The 23,103-nt window shown below is 44.9% G+C and overlaps 3 protein-coding genes across 3 annotated transcripts in view; 1 reads left to right on the top strand and 2 right to left on the bottom strand.

Annotated features, from left to right (window-relative positions):
• Window positions 1–877: 877 nt before the first annotated feature.
• LOC130234494 (high-affinity choline transporter 1) lies at window positions 878–14,949 on the bottom strand. The gene is made up of 9 exons (XM_056464709.1): window positions 14,862–14,949; window positions 10,665–10,848; window positions 8,497–8,610; window positions 8,236–8,391; window positions 7,260–7,408; window positions 6,691–6,834; window positions 6,227–6,380; window positions 5,499–5,716; window positions 878–4,290 (listed from the first exon to the last, which is right to left on the bottom strand). Exons 1-9 carry the CDS (start codon window positions 14,868–14,870, stop codon window positions 3,646–3,648), a joined length of 1,773 nt encoding a protein of 590 aa, XP_056320684.1. The 5' UTR covers window positions 14,871–14,949; the 3' UTR covers window positions 878–3,645.
• LOC130234495 (uncharacterized) lies at window positions 14,658–17,771 on the bottom strand. The gene is made up of 2 exons (XM_056464710.1): window positions 17,519–17,771; window positions 14,658–15,983 (listed from the first exon to the last, which is right to left on the bottom strand). Exons 1-2 carry the CDS (start codon window positions 17,745–17,747, stop codon window positions 14,968–14,970), a joined length of 1,245 nt encoding a protein of 414 aa, XP_056320685.1. The 5' UTR covers window positions 17,748–17,771; the 3' UTR covers window positions 14,658–14,967.
• A 612-nt stretch (window positions 17,772–18,383) lies between these two features.
• The window catches only part of rrp1 (ribosomal RNA processing 1), a 7,427-nt gene continuing 2,707 nt past the window's right edge, over window positions 18,384–23,103 (top strand). Inside the window, exons 1-10 of the mRNA XM_056464799.1 lie at window positions 18,384–18,548; window positions 19,179–19,261; window positions 19,330–19,387; window positions 19,618–19,703; window positions 19,805–19,866; window positions 19,961–20,090; window positions 20,851–20,915; window positions 21,000–21,148; window positions 22,878–22,945; window positions 23,082–23,096. Coding sequence (XP_056320774.1) covers window positions 18,425–18,548; window positions 19,179–19,261; window positions 19,330–19,387; window positions 19,618–19,703; window positions 19,805–19,866; window positions 19,961–20,090; window positions 20,851–20,915; window positions 21,000–21,148; window positions 22,878–22,945; window positions 23,082–23,096 — 840 coding nt within the window. The 5' untranslated portion in view covers window positions 18,384–18,424. The remainder of the gene's footprint in view (window positions 18,549–19,178; window positions 19,262–19,329; window positions 19,388–19,617; window positions 19,704–19,804; window positions 19,867–19,960; window positions 20,091–20,850; window positions 20,916–20,999; window positions 21,149–22,877; window positions 22,946–23,081; window positions 23,097–23,103) is intronic.

Raw genomic sequence — 23,103 nt, forward strand, 5'->3', positions numbered from 1 at the left:
TGTGTGTGTGTGTGTCTGCATGAGGCCAAGCGCAGGTCACACTCACAACACAATCTCTGGCTCTAAACCTTTACTAATAACTGCAATGTGTTCAATTATTTTATTCTAACACACACACACACACACACACACACACACACACGAACACACACACACACATTATTATGAACTAATGCTGAGTTAGGCGTGCGCTAATCATCTCAGCTTAATCCCTTGTTAACACACGTTTGTTAATTGAGGTATTAATAAACACTTCAGTTCTAGCTAAACATGGACTCATGAGCTGCTAATGTATGCTTATGTCATGACTTTACTCGGAGGGGAACAGTATTATCATTATTAACTCATCCTGAACTACTCACCAACTCCTGTGTTTAAACGTGACTGTGATACGTCCGTCTAGTGTGTGTGTGTGCGTGCGTGCGTGTGTGTGTGTGTGTGTGTGTGTGTGTGCGTGCGTGCGTGTGTGTGTGTGTGTGTGTGTGTGTGTGGACATTCTGCTGCTGACTCAACTGTTCTTCTGATTTATCTAATATGTACACATTGATATGATTTATAACTGCTCATAAACACACTCGGCTGGTGGTGTGGGGTTTGCTGATGGATGTCCGCTCCAGGATGGAGTAACACGTATCATTTCTCAGGTCTTTATTAATAAAGTTAAATGTTTAAGAGTCTAGATTACATGATCAGCTCAGTGTTGTCCTATAATCAGAGTAAATCTGGAGTAATATGCGAGTCGTTGCTGTTCTGAATGTCAAATTATTTATTTCCCCTATTAAGATCTAGCCAGCCAGGTCAGGGGTCACGGAGACCTCCTCAGTGGACCTGGACTCTTGAAGGATGGGAATAACATCATTTATTTATTTCCTAGATCTCACATATTCATCACATTTTTAATCAGTAAATATTTCCTTCATAACTGCTGGACAACATTAAACTCACACAAAAATATATCTGAATATACAAATACAACAGACGTACATCCAGCTAAAATATACATACAAACAGATCAGTCTGTATTTCACACATGTGCTATTCCACACACACATGCACACACACACACACACACACACACACACACACACACACATGATCAGAAACAGGTGAAACACACACAGCCTGGCAGTGCAGGTTATGCTGACTTTAAGCACATAGAGAGAGAACAGATAGCTGTTGAAGACCGTTTACTGACTGTGGACACATCAGAGACGCGTGTCACGTGTGTGTCTGTGAGTGTCTGGACTGGGTTAGTCAGTGTGTTCCAGTTCAGGGTCACTCTGATAACTTCATGGGAAAGCAGTCAGTTGGTTTAAATCAAGCTGATTGGCTGACAGATTAATGAGAGACGACCAATCAGCTTGAGTCATGCAGAAGACGAGACTCACGATCAGATTACTGAACATGAATAACTGCACTGGTCAGTGTTATGATGAATATATAACGTGTTAACACACACCACCGTCATGACTTAATCAGTATTACTCTTCAGCAGTAATGAGGTGGAAGTGTTGCTGTTCTTATGGTCATATTCAACTCACAGTATCTCTGTTAATAGAGAGACACTAAACACATGCAGTCTCTCTCTCTCCCTAATGAACTGCCCTCATTAAAGACAAACTGTAGACGGCAAACATCACGAGCAGCTTTAACCTGTCAGAGCTGCTACAGCAAGTCCAAACTGTAAATTAATAAAAGACTAGAGGTGCATTAGAGGGTTTTAGTGTATATATTCAGATATAACCAGAGTTTTGACTCTTTATAAGTGTCTAAGACTGTCGGCTTCTGTCTGCATATTGGAGTCTCTCAGTTAAATCTGCCTGATCTGCTCTGATTATTGTCAGTCAGGATGCTCTGCTTTATTTGTTCAGTCAAACATCTTTAAAATGACTGATCAAAACAAGAACACAACTGACCAAAGACAACAAAAACCTCCATTTGGACACCACTGCTGGAATATTCACCCACCCTCATGTGAGTCTGTCCTGCATCAAACACACAGCTCTATCTAGGCAGTGAATGTGAATATGGACAGATTTAGCCGTGCTCCAAAAGTGTGCCACATGCAGTAGTGTTTGCAATGTGTGTGTGAAAAGAGTGTGAAGACGCCACCGTGCTCCCCATTCTTGCGGGTCAGTGAAAGTGCTGCATTGCTGCTGTCAGCCGGTAGTTGGCGCTGTGTGTTTGTCCTGAATCCTCCTGGATGGGAAGTTCGGATCTTTTTCGTGAACTCTATATTTCAGACAGTTCGTTTCAATGAACCGGCTCATTTTTCTGAACTGAACTGAACTTGTGTTTCGCCAGATAGACAGTACTGCACTGCTGTCATGTAGAGTGTGTGTTGGGTTCACTATCAGCTGAATCAGGCATGTGCAGTGTTATCAGTTCACCACTCCTCAAAGCTGATCTCGCCTCCACCCTGCATGCTATGGCCTCCACCAGGCTAATCAACCACAGTCCTGCACCAGGACAGATCCTCCATAGGCTTAATGCTCCACCTTTGGCTACGACTATGCTCTTGGCCCCTGGGTATTACGATGGCCACTCTTGTGGGCCAAGAACACAAACTCTGGCTAAAGCAGGTATCACCTGTTTGAATAGGACACTCTATATTCTACAGGTTAGCTATGTGTATATATATATATATATATACTGTCCACTCTATACACAACACATTCACTAATGTAATGTAATAACATGCACCGTTTACAAGCTGCTGTGCAACAGAAAATTAATCTTGAATTGAATTGAGCGGAGGTATGCGAGACATCCTCAAGATCTGCTTTCTCAAAGCTCCTATGTCCCGGCTTGGCCTATCCATGGACACCAATGCTGACTTCACCTAGTTACTCAGGAGCAGCCAAGTGTGATAAGATTCCACCACCAGTGGTAGTCCAAAAGACCCCTAGTCAGAACATAACACACAGCGATGGACTGAAAGGGAAGGTCTCAGCTACGTATGAAACCTTCATTACCTAAAGGAGAGAACAGAGACTCCTCTTCAACTACAACTTTAAACCTTGAATGCTAGCCGTGGCTTGGCTCTTCAGTGATAATCAGAGTAGTGACTGAAAATACGGCCGCTGAAATACCCATATGTAGGGGAGTGGCCTCATATGCAGATTCAGCTCGTCATTTGTCATTGGCTCTTTTCTTCTCACTGAGGGTAAATTGCATGTCAAAGAAGGCGGAGCTCTAGAGCACACCCACTGATTACATAATGGCCATTGACCAATGGTTAATCAAAGGTGTTTTAGAGCCAAAACAAACTCACCCAGAACTTTACTTTTTAAAAAGTTTGATTAATATTACACCATCTGCCTGATGATACTGTACACAGACACAAGAGATGAGGGTGAGTGAGGACAGCATGCTCATTCATAGACAAACTATTACTTCAAACAACAGATGAGTTACGCAACCTTCAGAACTGAGACTCTTACAGCTCTGAAACTATTAAGCAGAAAAACTGCAAAAACAAAAGCTTGTTTCATTCATACCATCGACAGGTCACATAATAATACACATCCTACATGTTTCCTCTCTATAATATTGCACAGTTTCCCTCTGCAGCTGCTGTGGTGGTCCTCCCAGCGGCAGCCGATGGTTCTGGTCTTCAGGATCTTCCTCTTTCCCTTCACTCCTCTACTCGTGCTCATGATCTGGACTCACGCTGCCCTCGTCTTTCAAGACGTCTGCATTCATGAATGTTCCTGCCAGAGAGGTCATGTGTCTGGGCTTCACCGCGGACAGCTCCGACAGAATGATTGTGTCATGGGCGACCAGCGTCGTCTTGTCCATCGTTTCTTTGCTGTGTTTAGAAACCACTGCGTCCAGAAAGTCGTACTTGGGCGAAAGAGTCCCGCTTTCAAACAGGTATTTAGCCAGATAAGAGAAGGCAGCGTTGCTGAGGAGTGAAGCCAGCATGGAGACCGTCTTATATGGGAATCGCTGCTCCACGAATCGCTCCACCTCCTGTGTCAGGCGGTGCTGTTTCTCCCGCATCTGCCAGCCTGGATAGTAGATGAAGGGGGGCAGCCGAAGGTACGGCTCACCCCCACCGATCCGCAGCAGCAGGCCGAAGACGTAACCGGCCACCGAGCCGTAGGTGTTAGTGCCCTTGATGAACAGCACACTGAGCAGCTGAGGGAAGATGATGACGTACACCAGGTCTGAGCTCAGGTACCACAGGCCGTACACCGAGCCCGTCAGCAGGGCCATGGCCGTCGATACAGCCCCAAACACAAAGATGGTGATCCGCATGACCCACACGATCTCTCGGTCTGACGCCTGCACAGAAAATCCAGAAGAATTCATCAGGCTGGAGGACAAACCTGATCACTCAGCTTTACTGTGTTCCTGCTTCTAAGGTAAACCATTCATCACATTATTCACCAGGAAAACTGTTTCGTTTCTTCCATCAAAGTGTAGTAGAGGAGACATGAAGTTCTTTACCTGTGATGTCACTGAGGCTACTATTAAGTTACAGAAGAGCCAAGTTACATCCTAGTCTGGCTCCATTTTCAATAAGACATTGATTAAACTGATCAATAACAACATATAAACAAGACAGCATGACAACAGAGTTCACTACTACAGAGCAAACCCCATGTTGTCCTGAACTCAACCACTCACTAGTCAACAGTCAACACATGAGCTGACTAGTCAACAGGTAAAATCAGGTACTCCATAATTAACAGGTAAACCCATCTACTTGCTAATCAACAGGTGAACTCATCTACTCACTAGTCAACAGGTAAACTCATCTACTCACTAGTCAACTCATCTACTCACTAGTCAACTCATCTACTCCCTAGTCAACAGGTAAACTCATCTACTTGCTAGTTAACAGGTAAACTTATCTACCCGCTAGTCAACAGGTAAACTAATCCACTTGCTAGTCAACAGGTAAACTAATCCACTTGCTAGTCAACAGGTAAACTAATCCACTCGCTAGTTAACAGGTAAACTCATCCACTTGATCAACAGGTAAACTCATCTACTCACTAGTTAACAGGTAAACTCATCCACTTGCTAGTCAACAGGTAAACTCATCTACTCACTAGTCAACAGGTAAACTCATCTACTCACTAGTTAACAGGTAAACTCATCTACTCACTAGTTAACAGGTAAACTCATCTACTCACTAGTTAACAGGTAAACTCATCTACTCGCTAGTTAACAGGTAAACTCATCTACTCACTAGTTAACAGGTAAACTAATCCACTCGCTAGTTAACAGGTAAACTCATCCACTTGATCAACAGGTAAACTCATCTACTCACTAGTCAACAGGTAAACTAATCCACTCGCTAGTTAACAGGTAAACTCATCCACTTGATCAACAGGTAAACTCATCTACTCACTAGTTAACAGGTAAACTCATCTACTCGTAAGTCATTTTCACAGATTCTTGTGGTTAAACTCAAGCTATTGTAACTCTGCCGTTCCTGATTTAAACATGTAATAATTATACTGCTAACCGTAGTAAAAACTTACTGACTGCCGAAAAGCCAGCTGGTAAATATTTCGTGCAAACATGGAGCTGGCTGAGAGGATAGAAGAGTCTGCGGATGACATGACGGCGGCGGAGACGGCACCCAAACCGAAGAAGGACACGAATGAAGGGCAGAGATGCTGCAGGACGATGGGCAGAATCATGTCAGACTCGTCTTTGTCCACTGGAGCAACCGGACCGTACGACGTCTGATTCCAGTCTGACACAACAACACACATCCAGTTACACACATCAGAAACACAGACTCACTGTAATGACCCAGTGCTGTTCAGCTCCTGGTTAACTGGTTCAGGTGTGTTTATCAGGGTTGGAGCTGAACTCTGCAGGAAGGTCGATCTCCAGGATCAGGGTTGAGCACCCCTGCTGTAACATGACAGCTCTTCATTAGACTACATTTATTCAGTAAAAGCCAGACCATTGTGTGTGGTTAATAGATGCAGTTTAATCTTCTATAACAATATAAGTCTGTAACGTTATTGTGCTTGATTTAGTAGTGAAAGGTTGTGAATCAGCGTTGATTGGTCAGAGCTATACAGTGAACATCTGCTGATGTGCTGAGACTCTGATTGAGCAGTCTGCCGTCGACAACATTAATTAACCCCCTGTAGACGCTGCATGTTCAGAATCAGGCAGAACGCGTGAAGACAGCAGATATCTGGAGTCATCAGTCTGTCAGCACTCTCAGGGAGATTGAGCTGCGTCTGTTTACCTGTTGAGGCTCCGATAGCTCCGATCAGCACTGAGGGGACGGCCATGACCAGACAGCCGAACGCAGCCAGAAACGACAGCACTTGAGCATAAGTAGCTGAAGATGCTGAGAGAACACGCTGGAAATACACCTGCCATGGGATCCCACCCAGCATCTGCACACACACATTTGCCAGACTGAGCACAGAACCGCCGTCCTGACATTATATCCTACAATCAGATGATGCTACAACACTGTATTTGAATGATTCTGAGGTTAGGGTTTGAGGTGTATTAGGATGATATTACTGTCTTATATACACCACTCCACATCTAAATATCCGCTGGTAGCACAGTCTGATGGCTTGCATACTTCATCATCTAAATGTCCGAGCTACTTTTTGAATGGGAGGTAGGAAACTCTGACAAGGCAGGACAAATCGACTGCTTTTTTGCAATGAAGTGAGTTTTTCGTGTGAGACTCACAAGTAGGCAGAAGTTATCAGCCCACATCCAGCCGTCTGATGGATGGATCTCCCCGAGCCACGGATCCTGAAACACTGCCTTCACTGCGGTCACCGCGATGTCTGACACAGCAGGATTGGACAGTGCAAACGGCACGCTTATCCACTGCAAAATCACAATATGATACAACTTTATGGAGATGTAGACTCATATACCTTCTGACCACTAGTTGGCACTGTGCCAGTACAGAGCCAGTGACCTGAGACTGTGTTTATCATGGTAAACTGCAAATTTGATCTGAGTTTGACAGCATTAAGGAGATACTCATGACCTGTACACACATATAAATAATCTTATGTCAAAAGAAAAAACAAGATAATTTCCCATCCCCATTGGCAGATTACTTTACTCGTTTTAGGGAAAAACTCTCTTCAACTTGGCAGACTTTTTCTTAAATGAGACAATTTATTTGCTTGTCATGAAGATGCTTCATGATTTAAGAGTTGTTAGATATTTGGACTAGAAACCGGACTAAAGCTCTAAATAAGAAAAGCATGTTTGCAGTGTGTTGATGATTAGAGAGGACTCACCAACCCCAGGAAGATGCAGAAGAGCTGCACCACGTCAGTGTAGGCCACCGAGTACAGGCCGCCAACCAGCGTGTAGAAGACGGCGATCAGAGCCGAGACCATTACCGACATGTTGATGTCCATGTCCACGATCACGCTCAGAGTGGCTCCTGTGCAGAGGATACAGTGAGAAATAATACCTGAGTGAGGACTGCAGGAGACGGGCGGAACATGAAGGGGGCAGAACCTGAAGTTACCGAGATCCCATTGAGCCATGCAAGATGTCAAAACGAGATGTTGTAGGTAAGATGGCTTTCAGAAGAACATTATCAGCACATGTAGAGGTCGGTAGGTGTAGACGTTAATAACTGTGATGGGTTGGGTTTAGGGTTTGGTTAGGTGTAGACGTTAATAACTGATGGGTAGGGTTAGGGTTGGAGTAGGTGTACACACTTATTAACACACTATGTAATGGGTCATTTAATAAATACTCTGACTATTTTTGCACATGTGTGTTAGAACACCCATTACGTATTGGACCTGATCCAGTACGTCATCGTGCTCCACACTTGATTAAGTACCAACCCAGGCTCATTGTGGATACGTACCTAGGTGTACATTTCTGAAGACAACGAAATACTCGGATCTACGTCTGCTTGCAGTTTTCACAAATCCACCAGAGGACGCTGTGTACACTTTTTACTGATCACAAATTTCTCTTGTGCACATCCTCTCCTTGCTTTAATCCAGCAGAGGGCACATATTGTTCGCTTTACAGACGAAATGCAGCCAGATGTACCTCTGGGTACATATTTCACTGTCTCCAGAAATGTAGACAAGGGTACATATCCACAATCAGATGTTTTTAAGCACAGCACCATCTTGCCCACAACATGTCGACGAGATGCTGATGTGTGGATCTCCATAACTTCATGTTCTGCCCATCTCCTGCGGTCTGCAGACTGACCATCCTCTCCCCCCGCCGACAGGCTCTTACCCAGGGCAGACAGTATGGCGGCCGACCAGAAGATCTCCCCCAGCAGCGCAGGGATGAACAGCAGGCCGCCCATGCGCTGGCCGTACAGCTGCTGAAAGGGGTCAAGCATCGTCACGTACCCTCGAGAGCGCATGGGTTTGGCGAAGAACAGCCCTCCTGCAGCACACACACACACACACACACACACACACACACACACACCAGTGAGGGATCAGCCAATCACAGAGCTCTGGAGATTTCTGGAGTGTATCATCAGCTCACCTACAACTAGACTGAGCGCGTACCCGAAGGGCGCCTGAGCCCACGCCAGCCCGCAGCCAGGTACATACACAGACTCCGCTGTCCCGTTGATATAACCACCGCCAACCCATGTAGCTGAGGGCACAACACAACACTGACAACACTGGTGTGTGTGTGTGAGCGAGTGAGTGAGTGTGTGTGTAGGGAACATGAGTTTACAGCACATACAAAGACTTTAAATATCCCACAATAAGAGATGATGCTGAACCGCAGCAGGTGTGGAGTGAAGAAAGTCAGCAGGTCAAACTGAGCCGAAAATAGAGACGCTTAATTAGTCAGATAATGATTCCTGATCAGAATAAGCTAGATGAGACTTCACTGCTGCTCAGATCAATGACCACTCAGAGGCTGCTGGACAGCAGGAGGAGATGGAGGACGCTCATTAGCTCACTGCTCGTCAGTAAATAATACAACTGCAACTGTTTCTAGTCTAAATATCTAAATATTCTTAAATCAAGAAGCATTTTGTAGAAACAGTAAAAACTGTCGTCTTGTTTTCAGAAATATTACGCCACAATGAAGTGATTTTTCCTTTAAACAGGCAGAATAATCTGACGATAGAGGAAGGTTAGTGAAGTTTATTTATGAACTAACATTGAGAGATGGTCACATGATCATGATTGACCACAGCTGGTCCTGCATTAGCTAATGCATGATTCACCAATCAGACCATTTCTAACTCGCTATAAATAATCTGAGTTTCTTACCTCAGTCATCTTCGTCTTGAAGAATCTCAACTTCCATCCCTACTCCTCCTCCTATTTCCTAGATAGGGTGGCGCAGCTGCCCAGTGGTTAACACTATTGCCTAACAGCAAGAACGTCTCTAGTTAAAGCCCCTACTGAGCCAGTCCACGTTACTGTGCAGAGTCAACATGTTCGGGGAGGGTCTCCCGCAGGTTCCCGAGTTTCCTCCCACTGTCCAAAGACATGCGCTATAGGTGAATTGACTAAACCAGAATTGGCACCACAGATGAGCTCTTAGCCAGCAGTAGATCTCTCCACAGCAATCCTAATCTAATCCTAAATCTAATTTGTCTTTAGCCATAAACAGCAGGGGAGTTCATCCAGATCTACCTGAGCTCAAACTCCCCTCTAGCCTGCAAATGTGAGGGAGCCCCGGGCTCGAGGATCTCATAAGCTCAGGGCTCTCTCCTGGGACAGCATGCTGAACACGCTTTATAATCAGTCATCAGCTAAGTGAAAGTTAAAAACTTTATTACTCCTGTTCCTCCATTGTCAGATTATTCTGCAGGTTTTAAGATAAACTCACTTCATTTTTAGGTGTTATTTTTTATGATATTCTGACTAGAAACAAGACACAAACTCAGTCAGAGTAAGAACAGCATGTTTAGCAGTGAGAGGAGACCGTAAAACATGAAAACACAACAGGAGTGTGTGTGTGTTATCAGCTAATATATTCCTTAATTATTCCATTCATTTTTAATTTCCCTATTAAGCAAACAGAAGAAGTGCAGGGCTTTGGTGAACACTTTGATTTCTAATTAGCATACAGAGGAAGTAAAGAATTATTAAATAAGTTTTCAGAGGAAAGGCCTCCGGCAGAAGGCTTACATTATTAATGCTGTGGTCTATTACTATAATGAAACACCTCCGTAACCATCACGCCATGCCATACAATACAAATAACAGGTAAGTGTGTGTGTGTGTGTGTGTGTGTGTGTGTGTGTGTGTGTGTGTGTGTGTGTGTTGTGTGTGTGTGTGTGTGTGTTAGAGTTTTTGTCTTGTTTCTAGTCCGAATGTCTTAACATCCTTAAATCAGTCAGCATTTTCTAGACAGGCACAGAATCTAGTGTTGTGTTCAGCAATATTGGGTCAGAATGAAGAGAGTTTCTCCTTTACACAAGCAGAATACTCTGATGAAGGGGTGAGCAGAATAACCTAATGTCAAAGTTTATTTCCCTCACCTCATCATCAGGTTATTCTGCTTGTGTTAATGAGAAGCTCTCTTCATTTAGACTCATTACTGCTGAACACAACACTATACTCTGTGCTTGTCTGAAATGTTTCTTGATTTAAGAGTTTGTAGATATTTGGACTATAGAAACAGGACAGACTCTCAGAGTAATGTAGGAATGTTTTGCTGTTTGTCTGATCTGAGTCTCTGACCGGTCATAGTGAATCCTCCCACGAATAAGCCGATGTCCCGTCCGCCCACCATGATGGACTCGCTGCGGTCCGTGCCCTCAGAGATGCCCGCGTGCTTGTTCTTCCAGGCCGCCCAGATGCCCACCATTAAGATCAGCAGGTAGAAGATGACGATGGCCAGCAGACCCTCTACATGAATGGCCATCTGACTCACACACACACACACACACACACACACACACACTGTATTTTTACAGAGAGTTCTATCATCTGTGCAATAGAAAGTATTATTTGTTACCCTGATGTAGGTCTGTTCTGCTTGTCGGAGTGTAATCTTTTCTTGTTCTTTGAGGGTTTATTTAACTTTACTTCATCAGATATTTCCACTGCGGTGCAGACGACCTTATAGTTATTATCAGAATAAAGGTTTACATTTCTATTAGTTTAAACAGCCTTACGACTGGGCAACAAGTGCACAGCAGTATTCCCCTACTCTATATAATCATCAATAACTGAACTAATAAATAAGAGAGAGAAGTATTGTTTACCTTTGAGGAGAGAGAGAGAGAGAGCGAGAGCGAGGGTCCTGAGGTGGAGGAGAGCAGCTGCTGGATGCAGAATCACTGAGAGACACAAGACTGAGGCTACTGCTCATTTATACTGCGCTCTCGCTCGCTCGCTCTCTCTCTCTCTCTCTCTCTCTCTCTCTCTCTCTCACACACACACACACACACACACACACTCTCTCTCTCTATCACTCTGTAGTGTGTGTGTGTGTGTGTGTGCACGTCATGATTTTGCCAAGTATGCTGTGATCCTGGAATAACCTCTGTGTTGATCCTGGAACATCATTTTTGTTGGATAATATCACCCATACTTGTTCCCTACCCCCTAAACCCAACTGTAAGTGTAGATTACTCCCTCAATCAGAGGGGAGTAGGTGGAGAACGCTCATGTAGAAGTGCATAACCCTCCCCGTAAGCCTGAACTGCACATAAACTCTAAATGCATCTCTTAATTCTGATTGGCTGACGGGAGTGTTGCTCCAGCATCAACATACACTTAAAACAATGCTGTTGCTTCTTCAAACTACTTATTTAAAATGAGCTGAAACAACACAATTCTTGAGATTTCATTGGGAGAACTTAATTTTTTTATGTTCAGTCTACATAAATTTGTTAAATGTGTTAAGTTAACTCATTTGATTTGTGTTGGGACAACATGAAGGAACTGTGTGGAGCCCTGCGTTGTTTACAGTGTAGATGTTCATCCAGAAACATGTCCTACTTGGTAAAATCAGGCTGGCGGTGTGTGTGTGTGTGTCTATACAGTAGTGTAATGTTTCAGATCATCAGTCACAGAAAACACATCTCACAGTTTTGAAATGAAGGTTTTTGTTATTAAGAGAAACCAGAACACACAGAACACACAGAACACACAGAACACACAGAACACGCAGAACACACAGAACACACAGAACACACAGAACACGCAGAACACGCAGAACACGCAGAACACGCAGAACTACACAGAACACACAGAACACACAGAACACACAGAACACACAGAACTACACAGAACACACAGAACACACAGAACACACAGAACACACAGAACTACACAGAACACACAGAACTACACAGAACACACAGAACTACACAGAACACACAGAACACACAGAACACACAGAACACACAGAACACACAGAACTACACAGAACACACAGAACACACAGAACACACAGAACACACAGAACACACAGAACTACACAGAACACACAGAACTACACAGAACACACAGAACACACAGAACACACAGAACTACACAGAACTACACAGAACACACAGAACACACAGAACTACACAGCGCTGTGTGAAAGAGGGATCCATCACACCTGAGTTCAGCTTCTGCAGACACACCCAGGCCTGATTACTGCCACACCTGATCACTGAAGCCAGGTAGACCAAAAGATCCTCAAAAGCTAGACATCATGTCGAGATCCAAAGAAATCCAAAAACTAGGAGAGAGGAAACGATTGAGATCTACCAGCCTGGAACAGCTGATAAAGACATCACTAGAGCTTTAGGACTGCAGCGAACCACAACGAGAGAAATAAACACCCAGATCAGAGGAGAACTCTTCCAGGAGAGACCAGATGACCAAAATTATCCTGAAAGCACAGCGACAACTCATCCAAGAACGGGTAGAACGGGTCTCACTCAGTCCATGCTCTCACACAGCTGTTCATGTGAAGTGTGTGTCCAGATGTTTTTATGAATTCATTTTCTCTGGACAAGTGCTGCTTTGTAGAAAGCCCTAAATGGAGCTGCCGTGGGCGTGTCTTATGCAAATGACTAATGGCATGCACGTGTAAGCTTCCTGAGGATAGCAGGACAATGACCCAAAGCACACTAGCAAGTGCACTTCTGAATGGCTGAAGAACGATGAAAAGAACGAAGACTTTGGAGTGGCCTAGTCCAAGTCCTGAGCTCAACCCAATTGAGATGCTGTGGGATAATGTGGTTCATGCTGGAAACTCCTCCAGTGTGTCTGAATTAAAGTAATTCTGCAGAGATGAGCGGGCCAGAACTCCTGCAGGGCGCTGGACACACTCACTGTGAGTGATGGAGAACACCTTCACACAGCGCTCGGTAGTTTTGGATTTAATAATAAAAACTTTAATCTGAAAACGGCATGATGAGTTCACTTTGACTCATTTTTAAATAAGAACACACACACACACACACACACACACACACACACACACACACACACGATCATTTCTCCAGTATCTCCTGCTGTTCTCAGATCAGCTCATAAGCTAACAATGTTTCAGACCTGCACAACATGACTGTGTGTTCCTTCCGTCAGTTTCACTCAGTGGAGTGATTGCTGCAGCTCTGGCGCCCTCTGCTGGACACTGGAGTCTCACTCTGTGTTAAACCTCAAGGCCAATCACAGGCCAGAATCACATCATGCAGTTACAGCATCTGCTGATGGGTTTAGCCCCCAAACACCCTGCTAACACACAGTACACTACTGCAGATGATCAACAGAGGACATGCAGCCTTTCATCTGGTTACACTAACACTACTGTTATCGGGCTCTTCGTTACTCAGTTATTTTAGTATTGTTGATAGTTTGCAAATAACCTTGTGCTGTCTTATAATAATAAATGATATTTAAATTATAGAATAAACTATATACTGTGGGGAAGTATGTGTATTCTAATATGTAATCTGCCACAGTATATTTGTCTTTGGAAATATGTAAGAACCCTTATATTTATCCTGTGCAGTAGATCTGTCCTTAAGCCAATCATACAGCACAGGTAAAACCTTCTCTGTTCCTATTGGCCAGAAACGCTGTCAGTCAAGTCAGTGCCTCCTCGAGCAGCAGGTTAGGTTGTGAGTTTTGCGTGTTCTGATAAGAGATAAAATATCTCTGTAGAAAGTCAAGTTTAGTTCAGTTCTTCTTTATTTGTATAGCGCTTCTACAATGTGGATTGTGTCAAAGCGCTTCACATAGAAGATCACAGTAAACAGAAACAGTGTCAGTTCAGCTCAGTTCAGTTCAGTTCAGCTCAGTTCAGTTCAGTTCAGTGTGGTTTAATATTCAACACTGAAGAGTAAATGCATCCATGCGCAGCTCTACAGATCCTGAACCATGCAAGCCAGAGGCGACAGCGGAGAGGGAAAAACTTCACCAAGTGTGTGTGTGTGTGTGTGTGTGTGTGTGTGTGTGTTCAGGGTTTCTGTTGCACAACATACTGCAATAGTGCCAACAAAACACACGGCTCTTCAGAAAATCTGCCCGTGCATGCTCTCTGAGTGTTTCCAAACAGACCTGTGTGTGTGTGTGTGTGTGTGTGTGTGTGTGTGTGTGTGTGTGTGTGTGTGTGTGTGTGTGTGTGTGTGTGTGTGGTGTGTGTGTGTGTGTGTGTGTGTGTGTGTGTGTGTGTTTGTGTGATGTTACTGTAGCCTGTGCATTCTTCAAGCAAACCAACACCAACACTTAAAGAAAGCGTGCAGCTTTATTCATCATTAGCAGTGAAGCACACACGCTCTTTGCTGTATAAATGTGTAGAAACACGTGCAGCCGTGGATATACTGACTACAGCACAGAGCACACCCTGGCCTACATGTGAAGCACTGCTTGCAGATCTGTGTGTGTGTGTGTGTGTGTGATCACCTGAAGCGTTATTATTACTGTATTTACCTGAACCATACATTTAAATGCATCACAGATCCAGCTCTCCCTCACATTACACCAGCACACAGCTTCAGACGGCTTGAATCAGCGCAGTAAACCGCTCATCTTCTTCTCAGTCTCGAGCATTTGAAGGACGATGGGAGTGTGCTTCAATCTTCAAATCGCGGCAGAACAACACCGTGTCCTGCCCAAAGCCCAGCTTGTACTGCCACACATACAGACCCTCCCTCGGCTTCAGCTCGAACGTCAGCTGATCCTCCACCTCCGACACGTCTCTCCAGCTGTCGTTTTCGGTTTTGTAATAATAAGAAATTGTTTTGGAAAAGCAGAGCTCCCTCTTCAGGATGAGCATCAGCAGGTCCTGGTACTCGTCCGCGGGGAACATCTTCCAGTTGAGTGTGATCTGAGAAAACTTCTGCTTGTCGTAGCCAATCCTCCTCTTCAGCTTCTTCTGCCAGCTCACGGCCGTTTTGCTGTCGTTCGTTACAGACTCAATGTTCTCCCAGATGGAGAACACTGGGCCTTTAGTGACGGTCAGGCCGCCGGGTATAAAGTTCAGGGCGTCGGGGTGGACGGAGGACTCCTGGTGCTCCTCTGTGCTGAGATCAGGGGTTGTGTGGAACTGGACGCCCCACTGAGAGTCTGCAGTGAGGAGGCAGCAGTGCTCCGGCAGACCCCAGAAATACACCCCACTCCTACAGCTGGGGTGCAGCTCGCGCTCTTCGGCATCCGCGTCCGTGTGCAGGTCTGTGGTTCTCCGGTAAGTGCCCTTGTCTTGGAAGATGATGTAGAAGGTGCCGAAGGTGGACAGGTAGTGGTCTCCGCCCTGGCAGTTTGGGTGCAGGCTGTACACCGCAGAGCCGCTGTCCGTGGTCAGGTCCGTCACCCTGCGGTACGAGCTCTTCTTGATGATGTAGAAGAAGCCGTTCTCATGACCCAGGTAGTGGTTTCCATCTTTACAGGCAGGGTGCAGACTGAACACAGTCAGATTGGATCCCAGACTGAAATCCCTGCAGCGCATGTAGCATCCGAGGTCTGAGCGGATTATAAAACAGCAGCTGTTCAGTCCACAGAGGTCTGTGCCGGGTGTTTGGCTCCTGGGAACAATGCTTTGCATGATGGCTGGACCTGCAACACAATGCAGAGCAGAATAAACAGTCAGCTGCGAAATTAATCACAATGAAATCAAAACCGATATTCAGTAGGGCTGGAACGGTACACTGAAGTCACGGTTCGGTTCGTATCTGGGTTTTGGGATCATGGTTCAGTACAGGGCTGGCGCAGCAGAATAATAACATATTTACAGTGTTTAGTCACCATCAGCTGCAGAACTGAACTCAAGAGCTTCTCACGATGCAGAAGTACAACATAAACAATAAAACTTTATGATTAGGAGACTAAACTATTAAAGTTTGAGCTCAGCCCTCATCTAAAACTACTGATAAACAACAGTGGTGTGTTTAATTTAAGATCTAGAGCTTCTGATCTGAAATCTCACAGTGGCGCTCATTAATGTCAGTTCCAGAGCGGTGGACCAATCGGAACAACTTGGAAGCGGGACTAGCGGTGCAAGCTTCTTTTTACAGTAGCAAGTAGGAGTCACTCCTGAGCACTGCATCTCATGTTTTCCGACACGCGTTCTCTGTGAATGTCTCCTCAGTTGTCGCGCTGCTGTGGTCTTATCTGCCATTAGAAGATCGCCCCGTTTAACATCTGATTTCTTTATAAATCAGTAATCGTCACTGCCTGATAGATATATGATATAAAGTGGGTCTCAGACCGGACAAGAAGCACTGCCTTACATTACATTTCCCCCGTCATGTCTTTAACATATGACAGTTTATTTTACCCCAGTGTGTTCAGTGGAGTTTCAGAGCTAACCTGCTGATACTGATGGCGTTAGCGCTTACACAATCATCTGGTTTTACACTTACACAACTGAAGTCCATTTAATTCATTGTACTTTAATGACATCACAACATTGATTACATTAATTATAATACATTACAGCATTTACACATATAGTCATTAGTACATCTAGAATCTTGCCGGCAGCAGTAGGTCATGCGGGTACTCCTCGTATTCTGTTTTACAATACTATGATTTCAGACACACTACTCCGCTCACATTCTGAATTTCACATACTATATAGTGAGGAAGTATGAGATTTCAGACGCAGCCATGGAAAATCAAACAGACTTCTAATAAACACACAACACACTCGACTGACGTTACAGTAAAAGCGTGTTATTAAATGTGCTATTTCTCATGTGCTTTCAGCAACACAGAGCGACGCAAACTGCAAAATGGAGTCCAACATAGAAAATACTGTAGTAATTAATAGTAAATACAGTGTTTTAGAGCCAGACTATAGTAAAGTGCATTATATATTACAACTCTTTGTTAATGAATGCTCCAACACACTGCCATTACCTATAGTGAACTGATCATCTGTAATAACAACTGCAGGGTACTTTACTACAGTAAATTCTGCTGTATAGTAGTAAAATACACCCTAAACTTCAGTATTCGGCCAATTCAGTCTACATTACGATAGTTGTTGTGTTATTATACTATAACAGATTAATAAAAGTGCTTTACTACAGTATTTACTACTTTACTACAGTAAACCTGAGCATTATTGTTGAAACACTTTCATCTACCTGAAGCTGTAGGAGAGCAGAGTCTGGTGTGTGCTGGAGTCCACAGAATCTGCTCGACGGCAAACTTTAGACACTTCAGTTCAGACAGAAGATTGCGGATGATCAAACGCTGTTTCCTGCTCGGGAGTCTCCGCCTGTTGTGGAGGAGTCGCGGGACAAAACCAAACCAAACCAAACCAAACTTCTTTACTTCTAAATATGCTGCTGCGCTAAAGTGATCTGCACTCATTGTGTTGATGTCTGGATATTTAATAAATGCACAATACATGTAATTATGACCTAAGATGTCCTGTTTAAAATGTTTATTTATTTAAGACTGTAAATCAGCGACGTCTGCTGGAAAACTGTGCGTGATTTAAAGGGGCAGTTCACCTATAAATGAACATGTAGCCTCCCTCGAGTGGTTTCATCCCTTCATCAGTTTTATTCTTCTGTTGACCATAAAATAAGTTCATTTGGAAAATGTTGCACAGCTGTAACAGTTGACATCCAAAGTAGGAGAAACAAATATGATGGATGTCAGGAGTTATGTTTCCAACATTTTTCAAAATATCTTCTTTTGTGTTCAACAGAAAAAAGAAACTCTCAGGTTTCTGACCAGTGAATGATGAGTGAAGGATAGACTTTGTTTAGCTTTGGGTTAACTGTCTTAAAGTAAAACTAATTATACACACATATAAAGCTGTGTGGTGATGTGTTCCATGTAAATAACTGACTACAGTAATTAATAACTCAGAAGAGATCGCTGTGAATTAATCGATTATTTTCCTGTCGTGTATTTATAAATACCGCTGCTCTGCTGTCCTCTGGTGGCGCTCTCGAGCACGAGCTGAAGCGCGTCATCAGAGCGCGCCGGGCGTGAGCGAGGACGCGTGTACGCGCAGCAGCACGTGCACAGCAGCAGAAATGGCGACTCAAGCAGCAGAAGTCGTATTCGCGCAGAAACTCGCGGCCAACGAGAGAAGCGTGAGGAGTAAAGCCCTGCTGAAGCTCAGGAAATACATCCGGATCCGCTCAGAGAGGGCGCCAGGTAAAGAGGAGCGCACACACACACTGAAGACACACAAGCAAACTTATACACTAACACACTGAAGACACACTAACATACACGCTATCTCGCTGAAGACACACACACACACACACACACACACACACACACACACACACACACACACGCACACACGCACGCATTAACTCAGGCAAGACACACACTGAAGACACACTAAATGACTTCAGACACACATGCTAACTCTCTGAAAACACTCTTGCTGAAGACACACACAGTCCCCCAGAGCACAGTCGGTGTTGTGTGTGTGTGTGTGTGTGTGTGTGTGTGTGTGTGTGTGTGTGTGTGTGTGTGTGTGTGTGTGTGTGTGTGTGTGTGTTGTGACTGTAGTGTTCATCATCACTGCTGTAGTCCCCATATCAGCCTGATGGAGATGATGAAGGTGATGATGATGGTGATGATGGTAGTGATGATGGTAGTGAATATCCACCTCAGTACCACACCTGGGGGGATTCCCTCGAGCAAGGCACCGATCCCCCCTGAAGTGTCTGCTGAGTGTGTAAATGTAAATGATGATGATGATGATGATGATGGTGACGTTAGTAATGAGGAAGAGGATGGTGATGAAGAGGATGTTGTTCTGCTGTGTGTCAGGAGGCTTCAGTGAGGAGGAGCTGCTGAAGATCTGGAAGGGTCTCTTCTACTGTCTGTGGATGCAGGATCTGCCTGTGCTGCAGGTGAACACACACACACACACACGCACTCATAATCTCTGCTCTCCATAACCTGTGTGTGTGTGTTTCAGGAGGAGCTGTCTACCAAGATCTCAGCGCTGCTCTTCAGCTTTCGCACCGTTGACAGTCGTGAGTTACACACACACACACACACACACACACACACACACACACACACACACACACACACACACACACACACACACTCTCTCTCTCTCTCTTTCACTCTCTCTCTCTCTCTGTTTAAAGTGTTTAAAGTGTGATGTATAGTAACTGGACCCCAGAGCTGTGTGTGTGTGTGTGTGTTGCAATAATACCCGTATGTCCCTCTCTCTCACTCCTGCTCTGTGTTTCTGTAGAGTTTCTGTTCTTCAAGACGTTCCTGCAGACCATGAAGAGGGAGTGGAACGGCATCGACAGACTGAGACTGGACAAATTCTACCAGGTGCGTGTGTGTGTGTGTGTGTGTGTGTGTGTGTGTGAGAGATCTCCTGTATTAACTGAACATGACGGTCTCAATGGTGAATCCTCTCTCCTGTTCTTCAGCTCGTGCGCTTCGTCTTCCGTCAAATGTTTGAGATGCTGAAGAAGCAGGAGTGGGAGCCCAGGTACAGTGTGTGTGTGTGTGTGTGTGTGTGTCACTGTAACGTTTGTGTGAGCCACTGTAATGTGTGTGTTGTGCTGATGTGTCTCCTGCTGCAGTGTGTTGCAGGTGTTCCTCCAGCTGTTCTCAGATCAGCTCCTGCAGAGCTCCAGCGCCGCTCCATCTGGACTCACGCTGCACATCATGGAGCTCTACATGACGGAGCTGGGTGCGATCGGAGCCGCGGAGGTACACACACACACACACACACTTCTCTCTTCAGTCATGTGTTTTGATGTGTAAAGAGCTCCTGTTCTCTCAGCGGTTAGATCAGTGTTTGCTGTCTCCTGTGTGTGTGTGTGTGTGTGTGTGTGTGTGTGTGTGTGTGTGTGTGTGTGTGCAGTTTCAGCTCGTCACATCATTTATTATACCCTGCTGAAAAGGAGAATCTTGGGGTCAAAGGAAAGCAGCTGGTGCTGTAGCCTTTGCCTTTAAATGCAAATGAGCTGGTTCTGTCCCCGCCCACCGTGTGTGTGGGTTTCTCATACGCTACGTCAGATAAACAGCAGTCAGTGACAGACAGACATGGAGGAAGCAGAGATCCAGTTTATGGCTCAGAAACGCCGCAGTACTGTTATCTGATGTGTTTGTGCTGGAGTTTATTCAAGCCCTTCTGAAATGATGAGGCACACACTAATGCTGTTACTAAGTTACCAACACACACACACACACACACACACACGTTTAACTTTGCAGTGTTGTTGCTCTCGTGTATATAGTATAAAAGAGGCTTGTGTTTGTCAGTCCAGTATGACGGTGGACACACTGAACTACACAGTTCTGTTCAAACAGCTCAGAAACCTTGAGTTTGCTTCATCAGTGACCTTTATAATAGTGCTGAAGATACAATATGATGATTGAAGAGCATTTCTGTAGCGTCTGCTGGGTTTCTAATGCTGGTGTGTGTGTGTGTGTGTGTGTGTGTGTGTGTGTGTGTGTGTGTCTCCAGCTCACCGCAGAGCAGAACCTGTCCCTGATAGAGCCCTTCTGCCGGACGATGTCTAAAACCAGAGAGTAAAGTGTCCTCTTCTTCTGTTTTCTGTGTCTGCCTGTGTGTGTGTGTGTGTGTGTGACCTCCTGTGTTCGCTCTGTGTGCAGTCGAGTCCTGCTGAAGGCCATTGGCAGCAGCATCTTCAGCACCATCGTGGACCAGGTGCCCTTCGCCATCGCGGACCTGCTGCGGGAGATCGGCACCACAGAAGATGAAGACCAGGATGGAGAGAGCAGTGGGGAGACACAGACCAACGGTGATTCAGCACACACACACACACACACACACACACTATACACTAAGGCTGAAGTGATGATCACACACACACACACACACACACACACACACACACACACTGAGGCTGAAGTGATGATCACACACACTCTTTAAATGAAAGCAGTACAACAGGTTTTATCAGTATATTCAGTATACTCGGGTGTATGTTTGTCCCTCACTGATGTCTTATGTTTGCATGTCCTCTTGTTTGTCCGTCACGTTCATGTTTAAGATCATCAAACTGATGTAAATATTAGTCAAACTCAACATCATGCAGTTTCACAATGAAGATTTTTGTTTGGAACAGAAAACAAAACCCAAAACTACACAACGCTGACTGTGTGTTTGACCCCTGAACCCAGTAACTGCCAGCATCATCAGCAGCTCCTGCAGTCCAGCGTCCCCCATAACTCACAGTTCTGGCCCAGAACTACTGTCATTCATACATACTGGAGGGTTTTCCTGCATGTTTAAGGTCATGTCACAGCATCTCAATTCGGTTCAGGTCAGGACTTTGACTAGGCCACTCCAAAGTCTCTGTTTAGCAGTTCGTCCATTCAGAAGTGCACTTACTGGTGTGTTTGGTTCATTGTCCTGCTGCAGAACACAAGTTCTCCTCAGCTTGAGCTCAGTCACAGACGGCTGGACGTTCTCCTGCAGGATGTTTTGGTGCAGCAGAATTCATGGTTCGGTTTAAGACTTCCAGATCCTGAAGCAGCAGAACCTCCATCACACCACCACCATCACATTTTCTGCTGGTGTGATGCTCTTCATCTGAAATGCAGTGTTACACCACACATAATGCGACACACACACAAACACACACACACACACACACACTCCTCTAAACAGATCAGCTTTAGTCCTGCTGAGTGTTTTCCTGCAGTGGTTTTGAACACTCAGCATAACTCGGGCCTGCAGGTCTCTGGGTGTTGTTGTGGGTCTTCTGTGTCCTCCTGTATGAGTTGTCGCTGTGCTCCTGGGGTAATTTTGGTCGTCCGGCCGCTCCTGAGCAGCTTCTCCACTGTTTTCTGTATATAATGGCTGCATATATAATCAGTCAGTCTATAATAAACCTGTACGCTACATACCGGTGCAGTTATACATGCACTATAAACGGGGGCGAACACTTTTACACACAGGGAACTGTTTCAGATTTAGCTTTTCCTTAATAATAAGAACATTTGAAAACTGCGTGAAGTGTTTGAGTAATATTTACGCTAGTTTGATGATCTGAAACATTAAAGTGACTAACATGCTGAAAAATAAGACATCAGTGAGGGGCAAACACTCCCTCACACCACTCTACACAAGTCAACCATGATAAACAAATGCAGTGCCTTCTGCCTGTGAACAGCTGGAGTAGGTCAAAAGTAAAACACAGAGCAGTGTAACATCTGTTCATCAGCTGACGACACCTTTATTTCATATGGCGTAACACTCTTCACTGCTCCAGCGGGCTCATTACTGATGGACGGAGTCGTTTGCTGTTGGATTGGAGCAAGTTGACTCCTCACAGGTGTCTGTCCAATCTTCATCCTCGCCTGATGATGGCAGCATCATTAGCGTTCACCTTTAATACACAGTTGGTTCCTGTGTTTGCAGTGTGAACACCGCCTCCTGTGTTCGTGTTCTCTCTGTGGGTTTGAGGAGCAGAAACACACACTGTTATTAATGTTTTTCTGCTCTCTGTGTTTCATTCTGTTCAGTTTCTGAGGAGAACGCTTCACATCCAGGAGACCTGGAGGATAAAGGCTCTGCTGAAGCTGTTCTCCAGGTCGGTGCGTGCGTGCGTGTGTGTTGTTGTGTAGTTTGACTGTGAGTGACTGAGATGTACTGATGTTCTGTCTCTCCACTGGTGTGTGTGAAAGATAATACTAATGTGTGTGTGTGTGTGTGTGTGTGTTGTGTAGTTTGACTATGGAGCTGTGGCAG

Source organism: Danio aesculapii, chromosome 9 (genome assembly GCF_903798145.1).
Source record: "Danio aesculapii chromosome 9, fDanAes4.1, whole genome shotgun sequence".
Classification (NCBI taxonomy): domain Eukaryota; kingdom Metazoa; phylum Chordata; class Actinopteri; order Cypriniformes; family Danionidae; genus Danio; species Danio aesculapii.